We start from the raw sequence: 22,300 nt of genomic DNA, 5'->3' as shown, positions 1-22,300 counted from the left end.
GGATCAATATAGGTCATCGGGGTTTTCTCTCTAGGTCTCTAAAATCCTCAAGGCCCAAGATAAACTTGTCATGAACTCCACCATTCACTTCATGTCTATTTAACTCTAACTCAAAGATTCAATGTAATGATGATTGTCTCATATCAATGCAAATACGAGTGAGCTCGTACTCACCCCTCATGGCTAGGTCATTCACCGTTGAAATACTACTTGAGTCCATTCCCGTCATCTCATAAGATAGGCCACTTGTCTTAATGACATTCATCCTCAACACACGTTATGCAATAAAGGTCATGTAATATAACTTCACAATGTACAAGCACACTAAGTTTTCAATTCTCAAAATTTTCCCAACTAACATCAATTATAATTAAATGAGAATCAATTAAGACAAGTTGATATTAATTTTTGATAGGCAAAAGAATAAATTGAATCCTATTAAAACATAAACGACTAAATTGAACCTAATTAAAAACATAAAAGACCAAATTGGACTTGAATACAACAACTCCACTAAATCAAATCTACCCGCTACACTAAATCAAACATAATCAATTGCAACTCAGGGGAGAGTCAAACCAACAAGACAATGAAACTCCCAATCTAGATATTTGTAGACTAATTTTGTTTATCTACTAGGATATAAAGTCTTTATTGAACCTTTTCATAAAGTGATTTTAACTACCTCTTAATATGCACAATTTTGTTTTTAGACTAATTTGAGATAATTATTTTTGTAACGACTATAACAATCAAAACTTTACATTTGTAACAAAATTTGCTAACACGTAAAACTTTAACTTCATGATATTATTACATGAATGCGCATGTTTTCTTACTCATAATTAGTTCAGAATTAATTGGTTGTGTTTGAATACATTCTATATTATTTATAAGTATTTCAATTTTTTTTATCTGTTAAGAAATTATGCTAATACCCTTTATTTTTGCAAATACCATTTATATTTATTCATATAAATAAAATTATAATATTAACACCAACAAGTTGTTGGTTTTAAAAATATTATTGTTGCTCTAAATTCATGTTTGCACAAGGTTTTTTTATATTTTTTATTGGGGCGTCAATGAAAATGGTGTAGTTATTACAGGCTTGGAAAAGAAAGCCCAGAGTTAACGAGAAAGATGCGGTTCGTCGGTTACATAGCGCAATGGAGAAGCGCGGCGAAGGAAGCTTTGGATCGCACCTCCATCGCTGTCAAATTCCTCTGCTGGCTTCACCTCACCAGCAACTACCTCTGTTCCCCATGTCACGTATTATCATCCTTCGCTTCAAACACTACTTTTTTTCTTCTTCTCTCTATTCTATTCGCTCAATTGCGTAATCCCCTGCTTGCAGGCGTACGGGGTCAGCATGCTCCCCACGCTCAACGTCGCCGGCGACGTCCTTCTCGCCGACCACCTCTCGCCGCGGATCGGGAACATCGGCCACGGCGACTTGCTTGTGGTGCGGTCCCCTCTGAACCCTAAAATTAGGTTGACGAAGCGCGTCGTCGCCATGGAAGGGGACACCGTCACTTACTTCGACCCTAAGCACTCCGAGGAAGCTCAAGTTGCAGTGGTGTGTGTGCTTAATGGTTTGTTCTTCATTTGCTCTTATAGCATGATTAATCTGTGTTTTTTGTAGTACATACATACATACATACATACATACATGATTGTGTGAAAATGTATCTAGTTCATGGTTTTGAGTGTGTTTGGATAAGCATCTGAAGCACCTGTAGGGAAAAAAAGTATAAGAAGAAAAATTGAAATATGCTTTAACGTATAGTTAAGGTTAAAATTAAGATTAAGATTCTGGAGAAGCTGATTGGATAGAGTTTTTATAAATAAGTTTATGCATACATGATTGTGAAAATGTATGTAGTTGATGTTTTGAATGTGTTTGGATAAACATCTGAAGCACTTATCGCACTTTGTCCTTAATAAACTTTAAGAAACAAGAAATAAAGTGAAAGCAGAAAATGTTTTTTCAAGCTAAACGATCCTTAGTTTGGAGACCTAATTAAAAGTTTCAAAGTATTTCAGGGGTCTACCGATTAATTTATTTTTCCTTTTCTATTTTCACTTTGTCCTACATAAACTTCAAGAAACAAAGTGAAAGCAGAAAATGTTTTTTCAAGCTAAACTACCCTTAGTTCTTTTATGAATTTAGATGAATATTTGCATATGTAATTGGGATGCAGTGATGACATAATTGTATAATCATTTAGGATTTTAGTGAGTAGGGGTAGGTGTGAAATTGCTTTGGTCATGAGATTGAAAGCCATTAGTTAATGTGTTTAATATATGCTTATTGGAAGATTGTTTATATGTTATGTAGTGTTTAGACGAGTGTTTCTGGCTGATCATTCAACTGATTTAGATATCTAGGTGACATTTTCATCAATGAATATGCTGAGCAGAGAGAATGGTTAGAGTGATTTCCTACTTCTTTTTTATATATAAAATAGAAAAGTACAGTTTCATACCCGGTGATAGTTCATTTGGTGCCACGTTGCAGCCCTATCCTGTGAATAACATTAGCGGCTGGGCCTTAAACTTGATGGAATGAATTTATCTGTTTTGCTCACCATGTCATCATCATCATCATTTTCTGGTAATAGATGTGGTAAAAGATGAGTTATTTGCTTATAATGACTGGTTATTATGTCACTTGAAATTTCACTATGCTTTAGACAGACAATTTTTTGAAAAAAGATTATAATAATGTATATTGTTTGTAAAAATAGTGCTTTATTTTAAACCCTACACCCTAATTATTAGTGTCCATGCCATTTTGATCAGGGTGTCCTTCCAAACCAATTAGATTTGTTTGTTGAACTTGAGATGCTATAATTAATTATTAAGTTTCTTTTTGTTAAGAAGTTAATAACTTATTACACAATAAGCTTATTTGTTTCACAAACTCTCTTTCCTTCTGCTTGGAATTTATGTTTAGCTTGTTGCTTCGCTCTGTATGTTCATTTATTTTATTTTTATAATTGCTGTTATAAGTTGTTTTATCAATCTTTTCTCCACAGGTGCCTAAGGGGCATGTTTGGATTCAAGGGGATAACATTTATGCTTCCCGTGATTCACGGCATTTTGGTCCTGTTCCATATGGTCTTATACAAGGAAAAGTGTTTTTCCGGGTAACTTTTGTGTCTCGTACATACTATATTCTAGTATATTTTAAGGATTGGTTCTTGAGGTTTCACTCCTTTGTCTTGGGCTTTAGAACTTCATAATGCAATTTTCTCAGTTTCATGTGTGGTCCAATATTTTTTTCCTCTGAAAATTTAAGAGTGAGATACGGTTGTAATAATGATGTTAATACAATGCTGCCAAGTTTTTTTTTCTTTCTCACAAGGGTACTTGAAAACATCCACTGATTTTATAGTTGCAAGTGTAATGTATAAGCTTATATTTTTTGCTGATATAGATATGATAACCTATAATAATTTGATTAATCATTGTAGTGAAAAGTGAAAACATTATTTGCTGTGTGGAACTAGGTCATTCTGATTAATTAGTTGAACCTTTTTATGCTTTGTTAAAAATATTTTACTTGATAGGAGAAAAATTCATGTTAACTAAACACTTGTTGGCAAGTACAAAATTGTTCTATTTGATTATTTTGAATCTTCTATTAAAGATATTTTTAATACTGTTTGTTATTAGGTGTGGCCACCCGATAGCTTTGGACTACTTGGTCAATGAAGAAATTTAAAGAAGGTACTGTACTTTCAGTTACGTTAGAGATGTCTGCTTTTGTCTTTTGTTCAAGGCATTTATTCCAGTCTTGAAATGAACATTATGACCTTTAATGTAGAGAAAGTAAAATATTTCATACGAATTTCTGCTCATTATCAGAGTTAAAATTACCATATTTTATGCTTATAAATGCAGATGTTGGAATGCTTAAATTCTACCTTTCTCCTCATGATATTGAAAAGCAGTTATAGCATGTAAATAAGATGTGTATTGGTGTGGGTTATGAGGGCTAACAATACTTAACCTTCTCTTGGGAAGAGAAGGTTTAGTTTACAAGCTAGATCCAACTGTGTACTTGCTGAGTAATTGGAATATGGAAATATCTTTTATTTAGGGAGGAAAAAGATTAATAAGTTGTGGTGGAGTTGCAAGGATTAATAGGACAGAGAATGATTGCTCGTCCTCAAAGAAATTGCAGTCAGATAAAAAAAAAAAATATTCTTAATTTGTGCTAGTTTTTATAGTGAGAAATCATCGAGTAAAGAAATAGTGATTGGCAGGGATCAAGACGAGGAATATGGATTGTGAACTTTCACTTGTGTGTGAGCCCACTGGTAATTGGACCTCACCTTGATGAGGTTGAGTGGGTTTGATGAATAATCAAGTATGTTAATGATTGTTTAATAATAAGTATGTATATTACTAAACATGAAATCTGATTATCAAATCACAGTTGATTGCAATTCAGTGGAATAGGGTTGTCAAATGTCAATAGATTTTGTACTTTTTAGGATACTTCAATTTGCTAAACCTGTTGTAAAGGTGTGATAATCATGCCACTTTTTAGATAACTTTTTTCTTATCTGCGTCCCATGCATAAAGAATTTGAATATCCTTCAATGGTAACGTGATCTTGGCACTAATATCATGTCCAAGTTCTAATTATTGTTTTCTTTAGTGGAAGTGTGGAACCTACACTGCATAATGCAATGATTCCCTTACATAAATGGGAATTGCTATAGTTTCCTGTGTTCTTATCTACTTATGTGTTAGAACTTGGAAATTGACATCTTTCATTTGCAAATTTATTGAACAGTGGGTGTGGTCAGTCATCATGTGAAATGAACCTAATTATACTTGCTTGGAGCTTCAATGATTTACATGAATGTGGCTGTTTGCAAGAGAAAAAACTGAGGAGCTTGCTCCCTTTTGGCAAGATCAGGCACATGTTTTGGAGTCTGTTTGAGTACTGTGTAGTGTGTGTATTGCCGGTGAAAGTATTAGAATGCAAACTAAAATGCAGAACAATTGGTTAGGAATCGTGCATTTTACTCACCATTTTCTTTTTAAATTATATGCTGGGTAGGCTTTCTTTATTTTTCCTTTACCCAATGCCAATTTTTATACCCTGAACATAATAGACTTGAGATTCAAAGTATTCAACTGTTTTGCCTTTCATTATGATTATTTCATTTGTTATGTTTTGATTGAACATTTATTTTTATGCCTTGAAATTATTTTGTAGTTTCCCAAAATAAACTCGGGTTATGAGGTTTCTCAAGAAACACACTCTATGCTCCTCATTAAGGGGGTGACGAGGTGGTCTTGGATGTAGAGGAGGAGAATCTAACTCTCAATTCTTTGTCATACAAGTTGTTATAGATTATGGATACTACAATAGACTTGGATTAGTTGATCATCTAAACTGACTTGTTCATTTTTTTTTTGTTGTTTTGTATAATATCAGACACAGAATTACATTTGTTTTTTCATTTGGAAATTCTTATTTCAAATATGGTTTTTTGTTTCTACACACAATGAACATCACTTTCTTAGACAATTGTAATTTTTTGGCCATGGGCCATTGCAGTAGAGGCCAATCTTTTTTGGGTTTTCAGTGAAATCATGGTAGGGCCATACAGTGTTGGGAAATATATGATTAGAATACATGCTACTCACTACTTCTCATCAAAAGCAAACGAGAGATTATTTCAAATACAGAAAACATTTATTTATTTGACTGCCAAATACAGGAAACATAATAAAATATAAAGGAACCAATTTAAAAAAATCAGTTTAGCCTTAGAGTATTATTTTATTTATGATAGTATTAAATTAAAATACTATAAAATACAATTGTCTTGATTTTTTAATTATATATATATTTTAAATAGTATTTGATAGTCAGTATATTATTTTGTTGGTAATATATTTAAATATCTCATTTTTAATGCTAATTAAATCATCCCTTCTTATATTAAAAATCATTATATTTTGATGTCAATGTCATAGGATTGCGTTTTTTTAATTATTAATTCAATTTAAATTTAAATTTTGATATATTATACTAATTTAAAATATTTTTTAGATTAATCAAATTTAAAATTATTCTTTTTACTTAATCATAATTTAAAATATAAATTTATTTTTTTACACAAATTAATATGTTTTGAAATGCACAATTTAAATGCACAATTTAAAAACCACTAAAGTTAATAAAGTAGTAAAAAAGTTAGATAATATATACAAAGTCTTAAATTCAAATGTTGTTATTATTATTATTATTATTGTACTTTTACTACCTATAAGTTTAAAATTAATGATCTATTTAGTTTGTTTTTTTTATTTATAAAAACTAAATAAAATGAACCAAAAAGATAAAATAGGCTAATTTAACTTAGTCTGCCATGCCACTCAACCAAGCTGGGTCAGGAAATTGGCAGCCCGTAAAGAATTTAGCCCAACTCAGCCAACTTATATGTGTTGGGCTCCGGGTTCGGCCCGACCCATTTCACATGCGTAGTTCTTGCCAACTATATTAAACAAACAATTGAGAGACTTTCGTAACCTAGAAAGGAGAAAGAAACCCTGCATTTGAGTTGAGGGTAAAATGGACATTTCGAAACGACTCATTTTGTGTCTATAAATAGTGCGGAACTCGCAGCTAGGTATTCAAGTGCCTTTGAGAGAACAGGGCGCAGCATAATTGCAATGGCGTCCTCGTTCCGTTGCAGGCATATAGAAAACCCTAGATTCGTCTCTCTTTCGCCTCTGCATTTTAATTTATGATTCTGCGGAAGCATGAGAACGATTCGCACATAGCTTTTGAACTTTCATTCATAGGCACACAGTTTTCTTTTCTATTTCTTTTTTTGAAAAAGTGTTTTGGGCCGATCCAATGGGATCTCAGCGAATGGTGTTTTAGATCTCAATTTCACCCGGCCAACATCTGATTTCTTTAGGGGCAGCCTCAAGGATTTTGCATGTTTACCTCTCGTGTTTTAATTCAGGGATACTGCCCTAAATTTCATTTCTCTATATTTTTTATTTTGTTTTTAAAATTTTTTTCATTATGATGAATTCTGGGTGAAATGCTACATGTAACATAGGTCAAATTAATTTTTTTTAATAATTGTGAACTAGGTTGTGATTTTGTCATATTTTTTCGTATTGCAGATAATTTCTATAGATGTTGTAGCATATCTGGTTGCCAAGTGCAAGGGTTTACTCACTGTGACTGCATTTCCCTACAATGTCACCAAAACAGTGAGTGGTTGTAATTTAAATCCTTTTGTTGCACTTTAACTATAGTTCAAATGCTTTGACCACTCTTTCAAATTAAGGACTATTTTTCTAGGGGTCTACTAATTTCATTATGTATTGTGAACATGGTATCATTCAAAATAGTGTTAGAAACTATAGTGATGTTAAGCCTTTCCTGGTTGTGAATTATAGTTGTGTGAATTTTCTGATAGTTTGTTGTTCTATGTGCTTTGTAGAAATGACCTTTTCACGAAGCTGGTGCAGAAATATTGTAATAGCTTGATTAATTCGTGATAAGTTGACAAAGTTTGTGGTATCGATCAGTGAAGGAGCTATAGCACTAGGTAATCTGATTTTGTGGTTTTGTGGGGAACAAAGTTTTGTTTAGAGGAGATTAATAATTTGGTTTGTAATGTTTCTCTGGGTGTTCTTGATGCTGAAAAGCCACAGCAGAGTAAGCCGAGTCGTAGCATCTTGTTAGAACTCAGGCATGTGGCGTTTTTCAGGAGTCTTTAATCAATTCCCAATTTTTACAAATTGAAAACAAAGTGATGATTTTGTAATTTAAAAGTGAAATAGAAAATAAAAATAAAAAATGTGATAATTTCTGTTTCTTGTTTTTGTTACATATGTAGAGTGCTTCTGCATTGCTTTTGGGTTGAAAATCCAGTGGAACAAAGCAAGAGTTGGCCAAGCAAAACTTAAGCATTATAATAAGAAAGTAATTGGATCAAATATTTGTTCGATGTATGCCTTTTGTAGTCTTGTGCAAGACAAGGACTGGAAAGAAATATAGAAAACGTATTACAATATACAAATAACCCTCGATTGAAGCTAATGCCATAGTTTTTGTGGCTTGTTCACGGTAGATATGCGGATGATTCTCTCCTTTTCTGTTCTCTCTCTAATGATTTATTTTCACTCAAAATAATGTTTCTTTTATCCTGACCTGACCCTCTACTTAGATAAGTAAAGATTAGATGAGTTTACATGTCCAAGTGAAAAGGGGTTAGATTAGAGTACGATACTTAAGATTTTGAGTGAGAACATCCATTAGAAAAAGAAGTAGAGTAGAAGAGCCATACTGCTTATTCATGGCACTTTTTGAGTTACATTCTGCTTATCCATTTAATTATTTATTCTCATTTTGGTGCCTGAATATTATATATATTTATCATTTTAGTTAATTATTTTTTGAGTAATGTGATGGTGAACTTGTATTTGTAGATATGTATTTTACAATTTTTTAATTTTAAGACTAATATGATAACATTTTTCAATTTTAGGATCAATTTGAGTGTTTACTCAAATTTCAATGTGGTCAAAATATTTCTATTACATGTTACGTTCTATATCACCTTATCGTTTAAATGATATCTTGTGGAAATATTTCTAATGACTTATGTCTGGAAATATATATATATAACATGTTACTTAAGGTTGTGTTTCTCTTTCTTGAATACCAACTTTACCATTCACATCAGACACCGGGGCCCACCTTGGTAGCTGACCATCCAACGACATGAGCCAAATAGGCAAGCTCACAACCTTATTGGACCATAACCGACTCCGCTCTAGGAAAAAAACCTTAATTTATACGAGACTCACACATTTACCAAGAATTATCTTAAGTATTGGAATTTTTTTTGCAGGTACCATTTTCATCTCGGAGTGATCAACTTGAGAAGCAAAAGAGGCTCACCCATCTCATCAGAGAGATTCTCATCAAACCAATCTCAGGTGAGAACACCAGCAAATTTTTTTTAGATATTTGTCCGCAATCAAATGTGGGTCAATTTATTAGTGAAAAAGCAAAAGTATTTATCTATACGCAGTAAATAAATTGGATTTATAATAAATGTTGATTACAATTGCTATAAAATTTGTATTTTTATTTTTGTTACCTTTTCTTAACAATGAAAAATAATTTGGAAAGGGTGAATCAACCACACTAGAAATACTACTATGAGAAAAATATTGAAAATTAATATATCAAAATTCAATTTGAATTAGATGCCAATTAAACATATATTCATGTTTTGTTGAAAATTATAACCATTCAATTTGAGTTTATTGTATGAAAAAAATGCTATGTAATAAAGCTATCAAAATGAACAAATTTCTAATTTATACAAATAAATAGTTATTTTAGTAAGGAATTTTAGAAGGTAGTGTATAATAGTTCCTAAAAATAAAAAAGAAAATGTCAAATAAGTTTAAAAGTATAAAATTAAAAAAATATAAGTAAAATGATAATATTGGTATATTTAAAGGCTAAAATGATAATTAGTACTTTTATTTTTAAACTTATTTAATATTTTATAGTTTCAAAAACTATTATGAGTGTTCTCGCCTCTTTCTCGAAGAAAAATTACTATTTACTTTATTTTATATTGTACTTCCCCAAAATAAATTGCAAATATCACAAGATATTCAAATTCACGTTTTATTGACAACCATATGATATGAGAACTAAGAGATATAATATAAGAGAAATATTTCGCTTTTGTTTATTGATGTTTAGGTAATTTGCTCATGTATAATGTTTATATATTTATGTCGATTTATCACAAGATAAACTAGTTGTACAATTAATATTGAGAAAAAATAATTATCTATAGAGAATAATTAGTAATATACAATACTGATGATTTTGCTATGTTTGCTAAATTCTGTTTCTTCCCTTTCATTGCAAAGGTTTCATAACAATATTATGTAAAGATAGATTTATTTATTTTTATAATTAGTGAGAATTTAAATTAGTATCAATATTCAGAGATTTAAAATAAAAACTGATTCTTAAAATTTACATATAGCTTGATTGTTATTCTACATTTAGAAGTTGTTCCGTAGATAACTTGACTAAAGATTTAAAAATCTAGCATATTTTAAGTATCACGAGACTTAACAAATCCATTTTTAGCTTAATAAATTGTTATGAAATAATAAATCAAAATAAAAATAAGGATAAAAGAAAGAAATAGAACACCAAAGATTTTACGTGGAAAACCTTCTCTATATGAGTAAGGAAAAAACCACGGGACCTAGTCCAGTAAAAGATATTCACTATAAAAATATAATTACAATATTTTGTTCCCCTTTTCTCAAGTAAAATTCTAAAGAATTTCAACGCTCCCAAATTTGGATGAAGAACAAATTATAATACATTATATAAAAATATAATCTACCAAAAGTCGTTAGCTTGAGTGATTCTACACTTGTAATAATCATCGATGTTCGAATCCCACCTTTGATATGGAGTTGCGATTACAAACACACTTACCTTTATAAGGGTTGATCTAGTGAAAATGAATTGTAATTCCTTATAAGAAAAAAAAATACACTCTACCTATAATTAAATATCATTTCTAAAACTAATTATAAAAGACACAATCTTGTAAATATAAATATAAATATAAATTAATAAGGCTTAAATATATTTTTAATTTTTATAAAATTGATGATTTTGATTTTGATCTTTTTAAAAAAATTTCTTTATTTTTTTGTCCTTCTAAAACTTATAAATATTATTTTTGTTTCTTGTAAAATGATTAAATTTTGATTTTGATCCCTATAAAATATATATATTTTTTTATTTTCATCTCTCTAAAATGCAAATCAACTAGTCCCTAATAATCATTTTAAAGTAAATAAATAACATTTATTTTAAGGACTTATAAATTTTTTTAGAAGTGTTAAATATCGATATGATATCAATAATGATTACTTAACTTTTTAATAAATAAAAAATAGTTAAAAAATGTTCACATAAAAATAGGGACTAAAAATAATAATTTTAATTTTATAAGGATAAAAAATAAAGAAATTTTTTTATGGGAATTAAAATCAAAACTCCTTAATTTTACAAGGACTAAAAGTATATTTAAGCTAATTAATAAATATAAACTAATCAACTAATACATTATAAATATATATTTTACACAGTTAAATTTTAAATTATAAAAACTTTACAATAAATAAAGAAACAGAAACAAAAATTTAATTAAATTATAAATTATTCTCAAGAACATAATTCTAAATAAATGACCAATTCAGCAAGAAACATAAATTTTATAAAATAAATTATAAATTATTCTCAAGAAGAGAATTCTAAATAAATTACAAATTCTGCAAGACACAGAAATTTAATTGAGTAAATTATAAATTATTTTCACAGAAGAGAATTCTAAATATATTATAAAAATCCTGCAAGAAGTAGAAATTTAATTAAATAAATTATATATCATTCTTAGGAGGAGAATTCTAAATAAATTATAAATTATGCAAGAAGAAGAAATTTAAGTAAATAAATTATAAATTATTCTTAAGAATAGTATTCTAAATAAATTATAAATCTTAAAAAAGTATAAATTTCGTTAAATAAATTAAAATTGTTCTCTAAAAGAGAATTCTAAATAAATTATATAAATTCTGCGAGAAACAGAAATTTAATGAAATAAATTATAAATTATTCTCAATAAGAGATTTGTAAATAAAGTAATTATAAATTATGCAAGAAGTAGATATTTAATTAAATAATATATATAAATTAATTAAATAGATTATAAATTATTCTCTAAAAGAGAATTCTAAATAAATAATATAAAATTTGCAAGGAAAATAAATTTAATTAAATAAATTATAAATTCTGCAAGAAACAGATATTTAATTAAATAAATTATAAATTCTGCAAGAAACAGAAATTTAATTAAATAAGTTATAAATTATGCTTAAGAAGAGAATTCTAAATAAATTATATAAATTCTGCAAGAAACAGAAATTTAATTAAATAAATTATAAATTATGGTTAAGAAGAGAATTCTTAATAAATTATATAAATTCTGCAAGAAACAGAAATTTAAATAAATTATTTAAAAATTATTCTCAGAAAGAGAATTCTAAATAAATTATAAATCATGACTTGTGAGTTTGATTCAGAAATCGTCATGTAGAATTGTAGAACCAAAATCCAAACCTCAAAAAGATAATTAGAAAAGTTAAAGTCAAATTATCATTGAAAAATATTTAAAGAAAAAACAAAATTGAGATTTCGAAAAGATCATACGTACCTCTCATCATGTGCTTTTACCTTTGAATATTTAAAAGAACTCTCTAAATTAAGAGAAGTGGAGAACAAAATGAAAGGTATATTTTACCAAGAACTGAAAAAAAAAGGAGAGAAAGGAAACAAAATATAAAATCAAGAACCACAAAAGAAGAGAAAAAATCAGAGAAATTTATCAGAAATTCAAGAACCATATTGATGCAGTTTTTTCACAACAAAATGGAAGCAAAAGAAAAGAAAAAAAAAAGAATTAATTTAAAAAAAAAAAAGAGAAAAAAGAACCTGAGAGAATGGAAGTGGGTGTATGAAATTAGAGAGATACATATTTATAAGGAAGAACAGTTAGGTAGAGATCACAAACGGTTCAAAATTTCGTAATTCGAATTACTAATTACTAGATAAAGTTAAAAACTATCTTGTATGCAATTTTTAAAATAATTTAAATTATATAATACTTTATGATTGAAGGACATTGGCCGGTCATCAGTTTTAAACCTAACAACGGAATTTTAAAAATATTTAATAAAAAATATTAATAAATAATTATAAATTAGAATAACTTATTTTTAATACTTATTTTATAATTATAATATAATACTTAATGTTAATTTGAAGTCTTTAATATCTTTATTCTATATATAATTTAAATTATATTAATTTGATACTTTTTATTCTAAATGAAAATTTGTTATTATTAATGAATAATAAAATTTAAACTTAAATATTATATTATATTCAGTTTAAAAATTTATGTATAAATTAAATATTAAAAATTTATAAATAATATTTTATTATAATTTTTAGTGTTATAAAATCATGATATTATATTTATTTAATATTATTTTTTTATTGATAATAATAATAATAATAATAATAATAATAATTATTATTATTATTATTATATTAGTACCAATTTGATCATGGTCCAACCGCAGTTGAGTTAGGGATCTCAATATAGTGGGATGGGTATGTCTAGTAGTCTTCTGCTATCCTTCTCGTCAGATATATCTCTCGTATCTGTTTTAATATCTATGCCTGTATTTGTTAAGTATCCACATATTTTTGTACTCGTTTTAATATCTGTGTAGGTATCTGCTAAACAAGTATTCACATATTTTTTCAATATCTATAAATATCTAGGATTACTAAGAAAATATATCATAAGAATATTTAACAAAATATTTTAACCATACATTATAGTTATTTGTAATAGTTATAATATTCATTTTCTATCTGTTGAAGATTTTGTTCGCAGATATTTACAAGTATGAGTTTTTTTTTGACATCTTTAAATTAAACTATTGAACCTTTAATCAATGTTTAGACTAGTTGAATGTCGGTCTAATTTTTTTAAACATTGATTTTATATTGTTGGTGCTTTATAGATTTTGATTTTATTTTCACTTCTTATTATTTTGTTATTGAGTTGTTATTACGCAAATTTTCTTTGTCACTCCAAGCCCCCTTAACATTATATACGATTAAAGGAGAGAATATATTCTATTTTTAAGAAATTAAAACATATAATAAGAGAGAGAAGTTCTTAAAAGCTAAACATAACTATCAACATTATCATCAATCATCACTATCACCACTACTGTCATTTTTATTATTGTCATTGTCACCACTGTTGTCATTAGCACTATCATTATATTGTCATGTAGTAATGACGACAAAAACAATGGTAACAGTAGTAGGAACTTAGTTGTCACCACTACAATCATTATCACTATATTTGTTGTTGTTGTTACTATCATTGTTGTTATAATTAATTATAGATAAAAAATAATTAATGATTAAAATTAAAACTCAATCATAAAAATTTTGTAGACTTGATTTATAACATGTTTTCAGTTGAATTGATGAAATGGAGTATCAAATAGTTTTCAAATTTTTAAAAAATTTGTAGATTTGATTTATACATTAAGAATTTTTAATTTAATAGTTAAATTATTAAAATTTGATGTAGAACTTGAATTATTGAGTAGAAGGTAGACTTATTCTTAGAATAATTGGATCACTCCTCATATATATATATATATATATATATATACACACACAAATATACAAACACAAATAAAACTAATTTTAGCAAAATACAACATAATTTTAGAATAGTGATTAATTTTGTAAATCAACCAATAGATAAATTATTAAAGTGTAACATATTTTGTCTAGGAAAGTGTTCATATTAATACAAGAAGGGAGGATGGTGTGAAAGAATATTACTATAAGGAATATTTTGATAATAACTTTTTTTTTTTTAAATAAAAGAAGTTAACAAAACTTTAGTGAAAAATAAGAATAACTTGGGTAATTAATAACTTTTTCCAATTTAAAAAATGAGAAAAATATCGTATATTATAATCTGTCAAGAAAAAGACTGTAATTTTTAATATAAAAATGTAATATTAATATCTTTTAGAATAAAAAAAATGTAATTTACACTTAAAAAAAAATATAAACTAATAACAGACAGAGATTCCAAGAAGTTTGTGCCTCCACCAATTCTTTAAAGTTTAAATATTATTACATTGTAAACTTTTCAAAGAAGAGTATAATACAAACCATCCACCAATTCTTTAAATATTATTACATCGTAAACTTTTCAAAGAAGAGTATAACACAAACCATACAATAAGAGCCGATTATTCTTTATATTTCCACTTTACGTAGAATGACATGAGCACCATATTGAGGCTCAAGAGTAATCACAGAATTTGGAGCATGAGTATAGGTAGGAGAAAGTTCAAACGAGAAACGTTGTAAAATCATTGACAAAGCAATCTTTGCTTCCAACAAGGCAAAATTTTGTCCAATGCATATTCTAGGACCTCCTCCAAAGGGAAAAAATGAAGCTCTTCCATTTGTGGCCTTAAGAATCCCTTCAGAAAATCTCTCAGGTTTGAACTCCTTAACATCATCACCCCACAGTTCACAATCATGGTGGAGCAAAATTGTTGGTAAGGAAATCTGCACTCCAGCAGGTAAAAATATGTTTCCGAGTTTCACATCTTTGTGAGTTATTCTAGTAAGATCAACTACCGGTGAATATAACCTAAGAACCTCGTACAAAATCATGGTAACCTGTTGCAAAAATTTTCATGCAAATAGTAAATACAAAGGGCATGCATACTATTCAATATCAAAATGATAATACAAACTTACAATCTTAAGGTTACTTAGGCCATCGAAATCTGGTTTTGTGTTGCCAAAAACTTGCAAGACTTCTTCCCTTGCACGTGTTTGCCAATCAGGGTACCTACTCAATAGTATCATTGTCCAAACAATCAAAACTGAAGTGGTTTCTTGTCCTGCAAGGTAGAATAGCTTGCATTCCTCGATAACTTCCTCAAGTTTCAGTCCAACATTCTTATTGTTTCCATTTTCTTGAATTTCCCTGTGATTTGACTCCAAAAGTATATCTAACAAGTTATTTTTAGTAGCTTCACCCGCATTCAGTGCCTTTTCTCTCTTGTTAATCATATCCCAAAGTGAAGCTCTTATATCCCTGTTAATTTCATTCATTCTTCTATTGATAGCAGTGGGCACAAACCTACAAGTGAACATAATCAGTACTATTATTATCATGGTATGAAGGGAATGCTTTTTTTTTTTTTTTTTTCCGTATCAACTAGCCTTTTGACTTTCATAATATTTGATAAAATGATCGTTACAATAAACAATTTTTTTAGTATTATTTTCTACTCACAATCTCCTTTATGAAATTGTGGTAAGGTTAGTTGAGTTTGATAAACCTTGATTTCTTAAGTCTATGAAGTAGTAAGATATGAATATCCATACCTCCATCCTGGGATGTAAACTTTCAGTAGAACTTTTATTGTAAGTTCACCTTGCTCTTTTAGAAGTTGAAATATTCTTCTTCCTTCTCCATAACTACTTCCAAATGCTGTTCGAGAAATAGCATCACTAGCCAAGTCATGAATAAAAGGCCACACGTCTATTTCACATGATCCATCTGAAGACATCATAGTCTCCCATTTACTAATCACATCATCGCAACATTTGGTGAATAATGGTAACATATTCTGTGATGAAAAGAAGAAATATCAAGGTGTTAAAATTTCCCATGTCTTAAGCATCTAACTTTATTAGACTTCAAATCATGCTACTTATAAATCAAGTGATGTTGCTTGCAAAAGTATTTGTTGCAGGCTAAACTAACTCAAGCTTTGTCATACCAAATATTTTTCTTTCTTGCAAGAGAATGTATTTTTTGAGACAATTTTACATGCAAAAGAAAAGAAAATCCACAAATACACACACATATACATATATACATACATACATACCTCTCTCTCTCTCTCTCTCTATATATATATATATATATATATATATATATTCCAATATTTTTCTGACATGTTTTCTAAAGGCACACAAGTCAATATATGAAATACATATATAGTAATAAAAAACTAACCTTCAGCTTTTCTAAATTGAATGCAGGGTTGATTATCTTTCTATGCATGCTCCACTTTTCTCCCTCGTGGCTTACAAGACCAGGAGCTAGTAACCTCACTTGCGGATTCAAATTAGGCTTTCTGAAGTCATAAATCTTGTTGAGTACCTCTCTGATTAGCTCAGGATCTGTGAGGGTCACCCTTGGTGTTGGTCCAAACCAGATAAAAGAGTTTTTTCCTACCATCAACGACAATAAGAATAAGGCCAAGTTAAATATATGAAAAAGAATGAAAATTTTCAATGATTGAAGAAAGGGTAACTTTGAGTGTGTGCCTTTCGAATTTAAGATGAATTACAAACCACGGTGATCTTTTGGGTACACTACACATCACTGTTTTTATTTTTCAGAGATCATTGCAAATTTTAAAAATACCCAAGTGAATCATCGCATCAAAATGTTTTTGGCTAAGAATATGAACAAAAACCCACTTACTTTAATACAACCTAAACTTATTTTACTTAATAATTTATATTATACATCAAATTTTAACAATTTAACTATTAAATTAAAAAAATTTAATGTATAAATTAAGTCTGTAAATTTTTAAAAAAATTAAAAATTATTTAATATTTTGTTTCATTAATTCAAATTAACAGATATTTAAAAATATTTTATAGGTGGATTTGAACTTATATAACAAAGTATCAAATAATTTTCATTTTTTTTAAATTTGTAAACTTGATTTATGCATTAAGAACTTTTAATTCAATGGTTAAATTATTAAAATTCGATATAAAATATGAGTTATTGAGTGAAGTAATTAGATCCTAGATGAATTCACTTACTCTACTCAATAACTAATATCTTACATTAAATTTTAACGATCTAATCATTAAGTTAAAAATTCTTAATACATATAACAAGTTTGCAAATTTTTTTATAAATTTGAAAATTATTTGATACTCTATTTTATTAATTTAAATTGAAGGAAAATCATAAAATAATTTTATCCGACAATTTGAATTCATATAACGAAGTATTAAATAATTTTTAAATTTTTTAAAAATTTTTAAATTTGATTTATGTATTAAGAACACACACATATACATAGAGAAGGAAGAAATCCACTTATTTGAAGAGTAATTTTACTTAAATTTACTATACTCAATAATTCATGGTTTATGTCAAATTTCAATGATTTTACTGAGTTGATCCCTCATCTCGGAATAAGTGAATTACTCTATCTCTCTCTCTCTCTCTCTCTCTCTCTCTCTATATATATATATATATATATATATATATATATACATTTAATGCATAAATCAAGTTTGTAAATTTTTAAAAAAATTTGAATTTTTTTATATATTTCATTTCATTAATTCAAATCCACGTATAAAATGCTTTTGTGATTATTCATCAAATTAAATTAATGAGATAGAGAATCAAATAATTTTTCAAATATTTTAAAAATTTGCAGACTTGATTTATATATTAAAGACTTTTAATTTAACGGTTGAATCGTTAAAATTTGATGTAGAACATGAATTATTAAGTGGACTAAGTCTAAGTAGACTTACTCCACTCAATAATTCATGTTCTACATCAAATTTAAATTATCTATCTGTTATTTAATGTATATATAAAGTCTACAAATTTTTTAAAAATTTAAAAATTATATGATACTTTATTTATTGATTCAAATCATCACGTAAAATGCTTCTTAATTATCTGTCAATTTGAATCATATGAATCTAAATCAAATAAATCTAACCTTTATTGATTCACATAATGGATTTGTGATTTGCAAAACCATTAATTCGAAAATCGACCCAAACATCTAATAAAATATATTTTAATATCTCATATGTTTTATTTTATTACTATTTTGTAAATAATGTTTACAATTGTCATGTGAGTACATATTAATCTTTAATTATTAGTTTTTAAACATTACATTGCATTAAGCATGTTCATAGACAAAAAGAAATAATGTTTACAATTTATAAGAGTGTAAAATAAAAGTTAATTATTTATGTTAACCATTTACCTTATCTTCAACAATTTGGTTGAAGTTGAATAATTTATTTTTGTTATACACTTATAGTCTTGGATTAATATTAATTTTTGAGTTTATCATGGTATTGTTATGAAGTATTTACAGTAAAAAATAGTGATTAGTCTCTGTCAAAGATCATAAACATAGATAAAGTATGCATTTTTTTCCCAAAATAGTTATTCAATATTCAAAGTCCAGATTCACATATGAATAATTGGTGGTTAAGAAATTCAAACTACTAGTAATTATGTCAACTAGTGTTGGTAGACTAATATTAATTTATTTAGAATATGAATTTTATTTATAAGTTAATTTATGTTGTTTATAAATATTTGTTTCAAATTCATACATTACTCTTTTATATACATTTGAACATGTTATTCGCATATTTTAACATGTTTATATTTAAATTTGAAATAAAATTATGTATTTTTTATGTTTTAAAAAAATTAAAATAATTTTTAAGAAAACTCAATTAATTCGAATTGAACCAACTCATTAATCAGACTAGTTTAACTTGAATTGCTTTTTTTTTTATTTATATATAAATATTATCAAACCAAAACAAAATTGATTTATTTAAATTTTATTTTACTCTAAATTTGGACGAAACCAGTCCATAAACACTCTGAGAAAAACCTACTTTGAGAATTTTTTTTTAAAATTAAATAAGCTTTAAAATTTTAACAACTTACTCCTTTTACTTTATTTTTCTCAACATGTAAATATGCACAATGTTCAATGTTCAAATTTTGTTACCATCATTTTAACCCACCAATTAAAAAAAAAAAAAAAGTAACCATGGATCACAAGTATAGTGCGACTAGATATCGTAAAAAATAGCTAAACTTGAAATGTAACCATAGATGACAACTTTAGTAACAATCGGTTTTGAGATCAAAGGTGAGAGATTGAAATTGTATATAAATGAGCTGTTTGATCTTTAATGTCACTAGCTAGCCATTGTTAAAAAAGAAAACCCTCAATCAAAGTCAAAGGCAAGTAGATGACAACTAATTATATATAGATGAAAACTAACCTTTAGGGTCAGCCATGTGTTAAATAATTAGGATAATACGCATAAGATTTCAAATTAAAATTAAATTTTGGTGTCCTTTTTTATAATTTTGATAAAATTTTGTTTGAAAGAATGATAACATACCATGTCTGTGGACACTATGTTGGATATAGGTAAACACACGAGGCACTATGTCATGAGAGAGATTCATGGGTTTGGATAAGGCTTCATTTCGCATCTTGAGAAGCTCCTTCATGTCTCCAACCAGAAGCTTGTAAGGGTTGCCATGAAGGCCTTGCTCTCTCAGAAGCCTTTCGAGTCTCTTTGGCTTCAGCCATAACCAGTTGAGCACCCTCCATGTGCATATCAGAATCAGTATCAGTATCAGAATTGAGGCCCAAGCTAGGTCCATTTTTCTCTCCGTATTTGGTGGGGCAAAGAAAAAACGGAAAAGGTGAAGTGACGAAGTCTCGAGAGACACAGAAGTTTGATATATAATGCTGGTGGCAATCACTATGTGGCTTGCCTTGTACCACCAAATATGGATTATTAAAATAGCTTGGATAAGTAATATATGTTAAGAAAAGTAAAATTATTGATGAACCCCCCAATTTAAATATTTGTACCTTATCTCTCTCATGATTGATAATAATGGTTAAAATTTTTATTTAGTCCCTTATAATATTTTTTTTATTTCAATTTAATTCTACTTTAATTTTTTTGTTTCAATTTAATTTCTAATAATTTAAATTATTGTAATTTGGGACTTCCGTCTAAATGATTTAAACGGAGTTAACTGTTGGCCACGTGGATATCAGGTGAATGCCACGTAGATGCATAGATGGACGCCAAATTTGATGAATACACCTGGAACCAGAACAGCCCGTTCTGAAACCAGAACGGCCCGTTCTGCTTGCACATGTTATGTGTTAATTTTGCAACTGGAATGGACCGTTCCAAATGCAAATTTAACACACCATGATTACATCAGAACGGGCCGTTCTGGTGTTAGAACGGACCGTTCTGGATTCAGAATGGCCCGTTCCAGAATGCCAACTTCATGCATGCGTTGCCCAGAATGCCGCAATGTGATTCAAAAATTAAAAATAAACATTCATAACATATCATAAATTCAAAGACAGAAATATATGGTTCAGAAATTGAAAACAAAAATTCAGAATATAACATATACTAAAAAAGTTCAAAGAAATTACTAAGAATGGAAATCATCTGGGTAACGCTGAAGGGAAACCCTAAACCACAAAAATTCAGGTTGTACCTCCTCAAGAACATGTTGTTATTGTTGAGGTACATCGTCAATGACTTCAAGGGGAAACATCGTTTCATTTCATCCTTGACTGTATAGAGTCAATTTGGTAGTAAGTGGTTCACTCCAGTTTGACTAACAATGAAATAAAATCTGTTACCATTGTCCTTAGTGATACACTGCATCGTCCTTAATGATACACTATATAGCTCAAATGTTTAGCAATTGAAGTTATTAATCCCCATTGACAATATTACCAAATCTAGTGTTTGAAATGCTTTGTACCTTGGGTCTTTTTTCTTGCACGATTCACAACCGTGAACTATAGTTATTGACTATTCTGGAACCAAAACGGCTCGTTGGTGTGTTAATTTTGCATCTGAAACGGCCCGTTCCAGGTACAAAATTAACACACCAAGAGTGCAACCAGAACGGGCCGTTCTAGTTTCAGAATGGGTCGTTCTGGTTCCAGATGTATTCATGAAATTTGGCTAGAGACTTCATTTAATGCTGCCTGCAATCGTCACACCGATTTCTAGTTTCTTTCAGCCTTATCCTTTCATTTTTTTTAATTAGTTTGTCTTGTATCACTACAAGAAATTCATTAAATAGAGACTGATTTAGAGACCAAATTTACATAGTCACTTTAGCAACTTATTTAAATACTATTTTAGAGATTGATTATTGTTGGTCTCTAATTCAGTCTCTATTGTCATTAATATTTTTAATGTAATTAGAGACCAAACTTTTAGTAGCTAATAGTTTAAAAATATTATTTATTTAATTAGATACAACTTTTTTAGTCTCTAATTAAAATATAATCTGAGACAAAATTTTTAGTCACTATTAAAACACTTTAGAAACCAATATTTTAGTCTTAAGATGCACTAAAATTAGAGACTAAATTTTCTAGTTTCTAATTTAAATATTACTAGAGACTAATTTTTTTGGTCACATTTGACTCAATTTAAATACCATTTTTTTAGTATCTAATTGTTCTATATTAGAAACCAATATATTAGTCTTTAATAAAAATATAACAAGAAACTAATATTCCAACTTACGGTTAAACTCGTCTCAATATGTTTTCGGGGGTTTGAAATCGCCACAATCTTTCATGGCCAACTTAATTAAAATATTTTTTTTATTTTTAAAAGAATAAAAAGGGTTTTTGTTCAGTTCAGGATGAAAGTGCAGGTTAGCTTGTCATCTTC

At 28.2% G+C, this 22,300-nt stretch overlaps 2 protein-coding genes across 8 annotated transcripts; one reads left to right on the top strand and one right to left on the bottom strand.

Moving 5' to 3' along the window:
- Positions 1–1,078: 1,078 nt before the first annotated feature.
- Positions 1,079–18,055, top strand: LOC109790219 (Peptidase S24/S26A/S26B/S26C family protein). 7 transcript variants are annotated; one of them, XR_014430236.1, is made up of 9 exons: positions 1,079–1,272; positions 1,358–1,579; positions 3,042–3,152; positions 3,682–3,735; positions 7,171–7,260; positions 7,494–7,601; positions 8,742–8,792; positions 8,910–8,997; positions 16,790–18,055. XR_014430236.1 is itself a non-coding variant. In XM_020349335.3 (5 exons), the coding sequence occupies exons 1-4, from the start codon at positions 1,144–1,146 to the stop codon at positions 3,718–3,720; spliced, it is 501 nt and encodes a 166-aa protein (XP_020204924.1). In that variant the 5' UTR covers positions 1,079–1,143; the 3' UTR covers positions 3,721–3,735; positions 3,910–4,804. The 7 variants fall into 7 exon arrangements, 4 of the variants coding, with proteins under 4 accessions (XP_020204924.1, XP_020204922.1, XP_020204923.1 ...); XR_014430237.1 differs by having other exon boundaries at positions 7,171–7,267; XR_003803167.2 differs by lacking the exons at positions 7,494–7,601; positions 8,742–8,792.
- On the bottom strand, positions 14,805–20,348 carry LOC109790218 (cytochrome P450 72A68). The gene is made up of 5 exons (XM_083065686.1): positions 19,964–20,348; positions 16,764–16,981; positions 16,127–16,371; positions 15,491–15,878; positions 14,805–15,409 (listed from the first exon to the last, which is right to left on the bottom strand). Exons 1-5 carry the CDS (start codon positions 20,229–20,231, stop codon positions 14,978–14,980), a joined length of 1,551 nt encoding a protein of 516 aa, XP_082921812.1. The 5' UTR covers positions 20,232–20,348; the 3' UTR covers positions 14,805–14,977.
- Between the last annotated feature and the right edge of the window lie 1,952 nt (positions 20,349–22,300).

This window comes from Cajanus cajan, chromosome 10, assembly GCF_000230855.2.
Source record: "Cajanus cajan strain Asha chromosome 10, NIPB_CcT2T_4, whole genome shotgun sequence".
NCBI lineage: Eukaryota > Viridiplantae > Streptophyta > Magnoliopsida > Fabales > Fabaceae > Cajanus > Cajanus cajan.
Note: the sequence above shows the minus strand (reverse complement) of the source record. Positions and strands in the feature narration are given on the sequence as shown.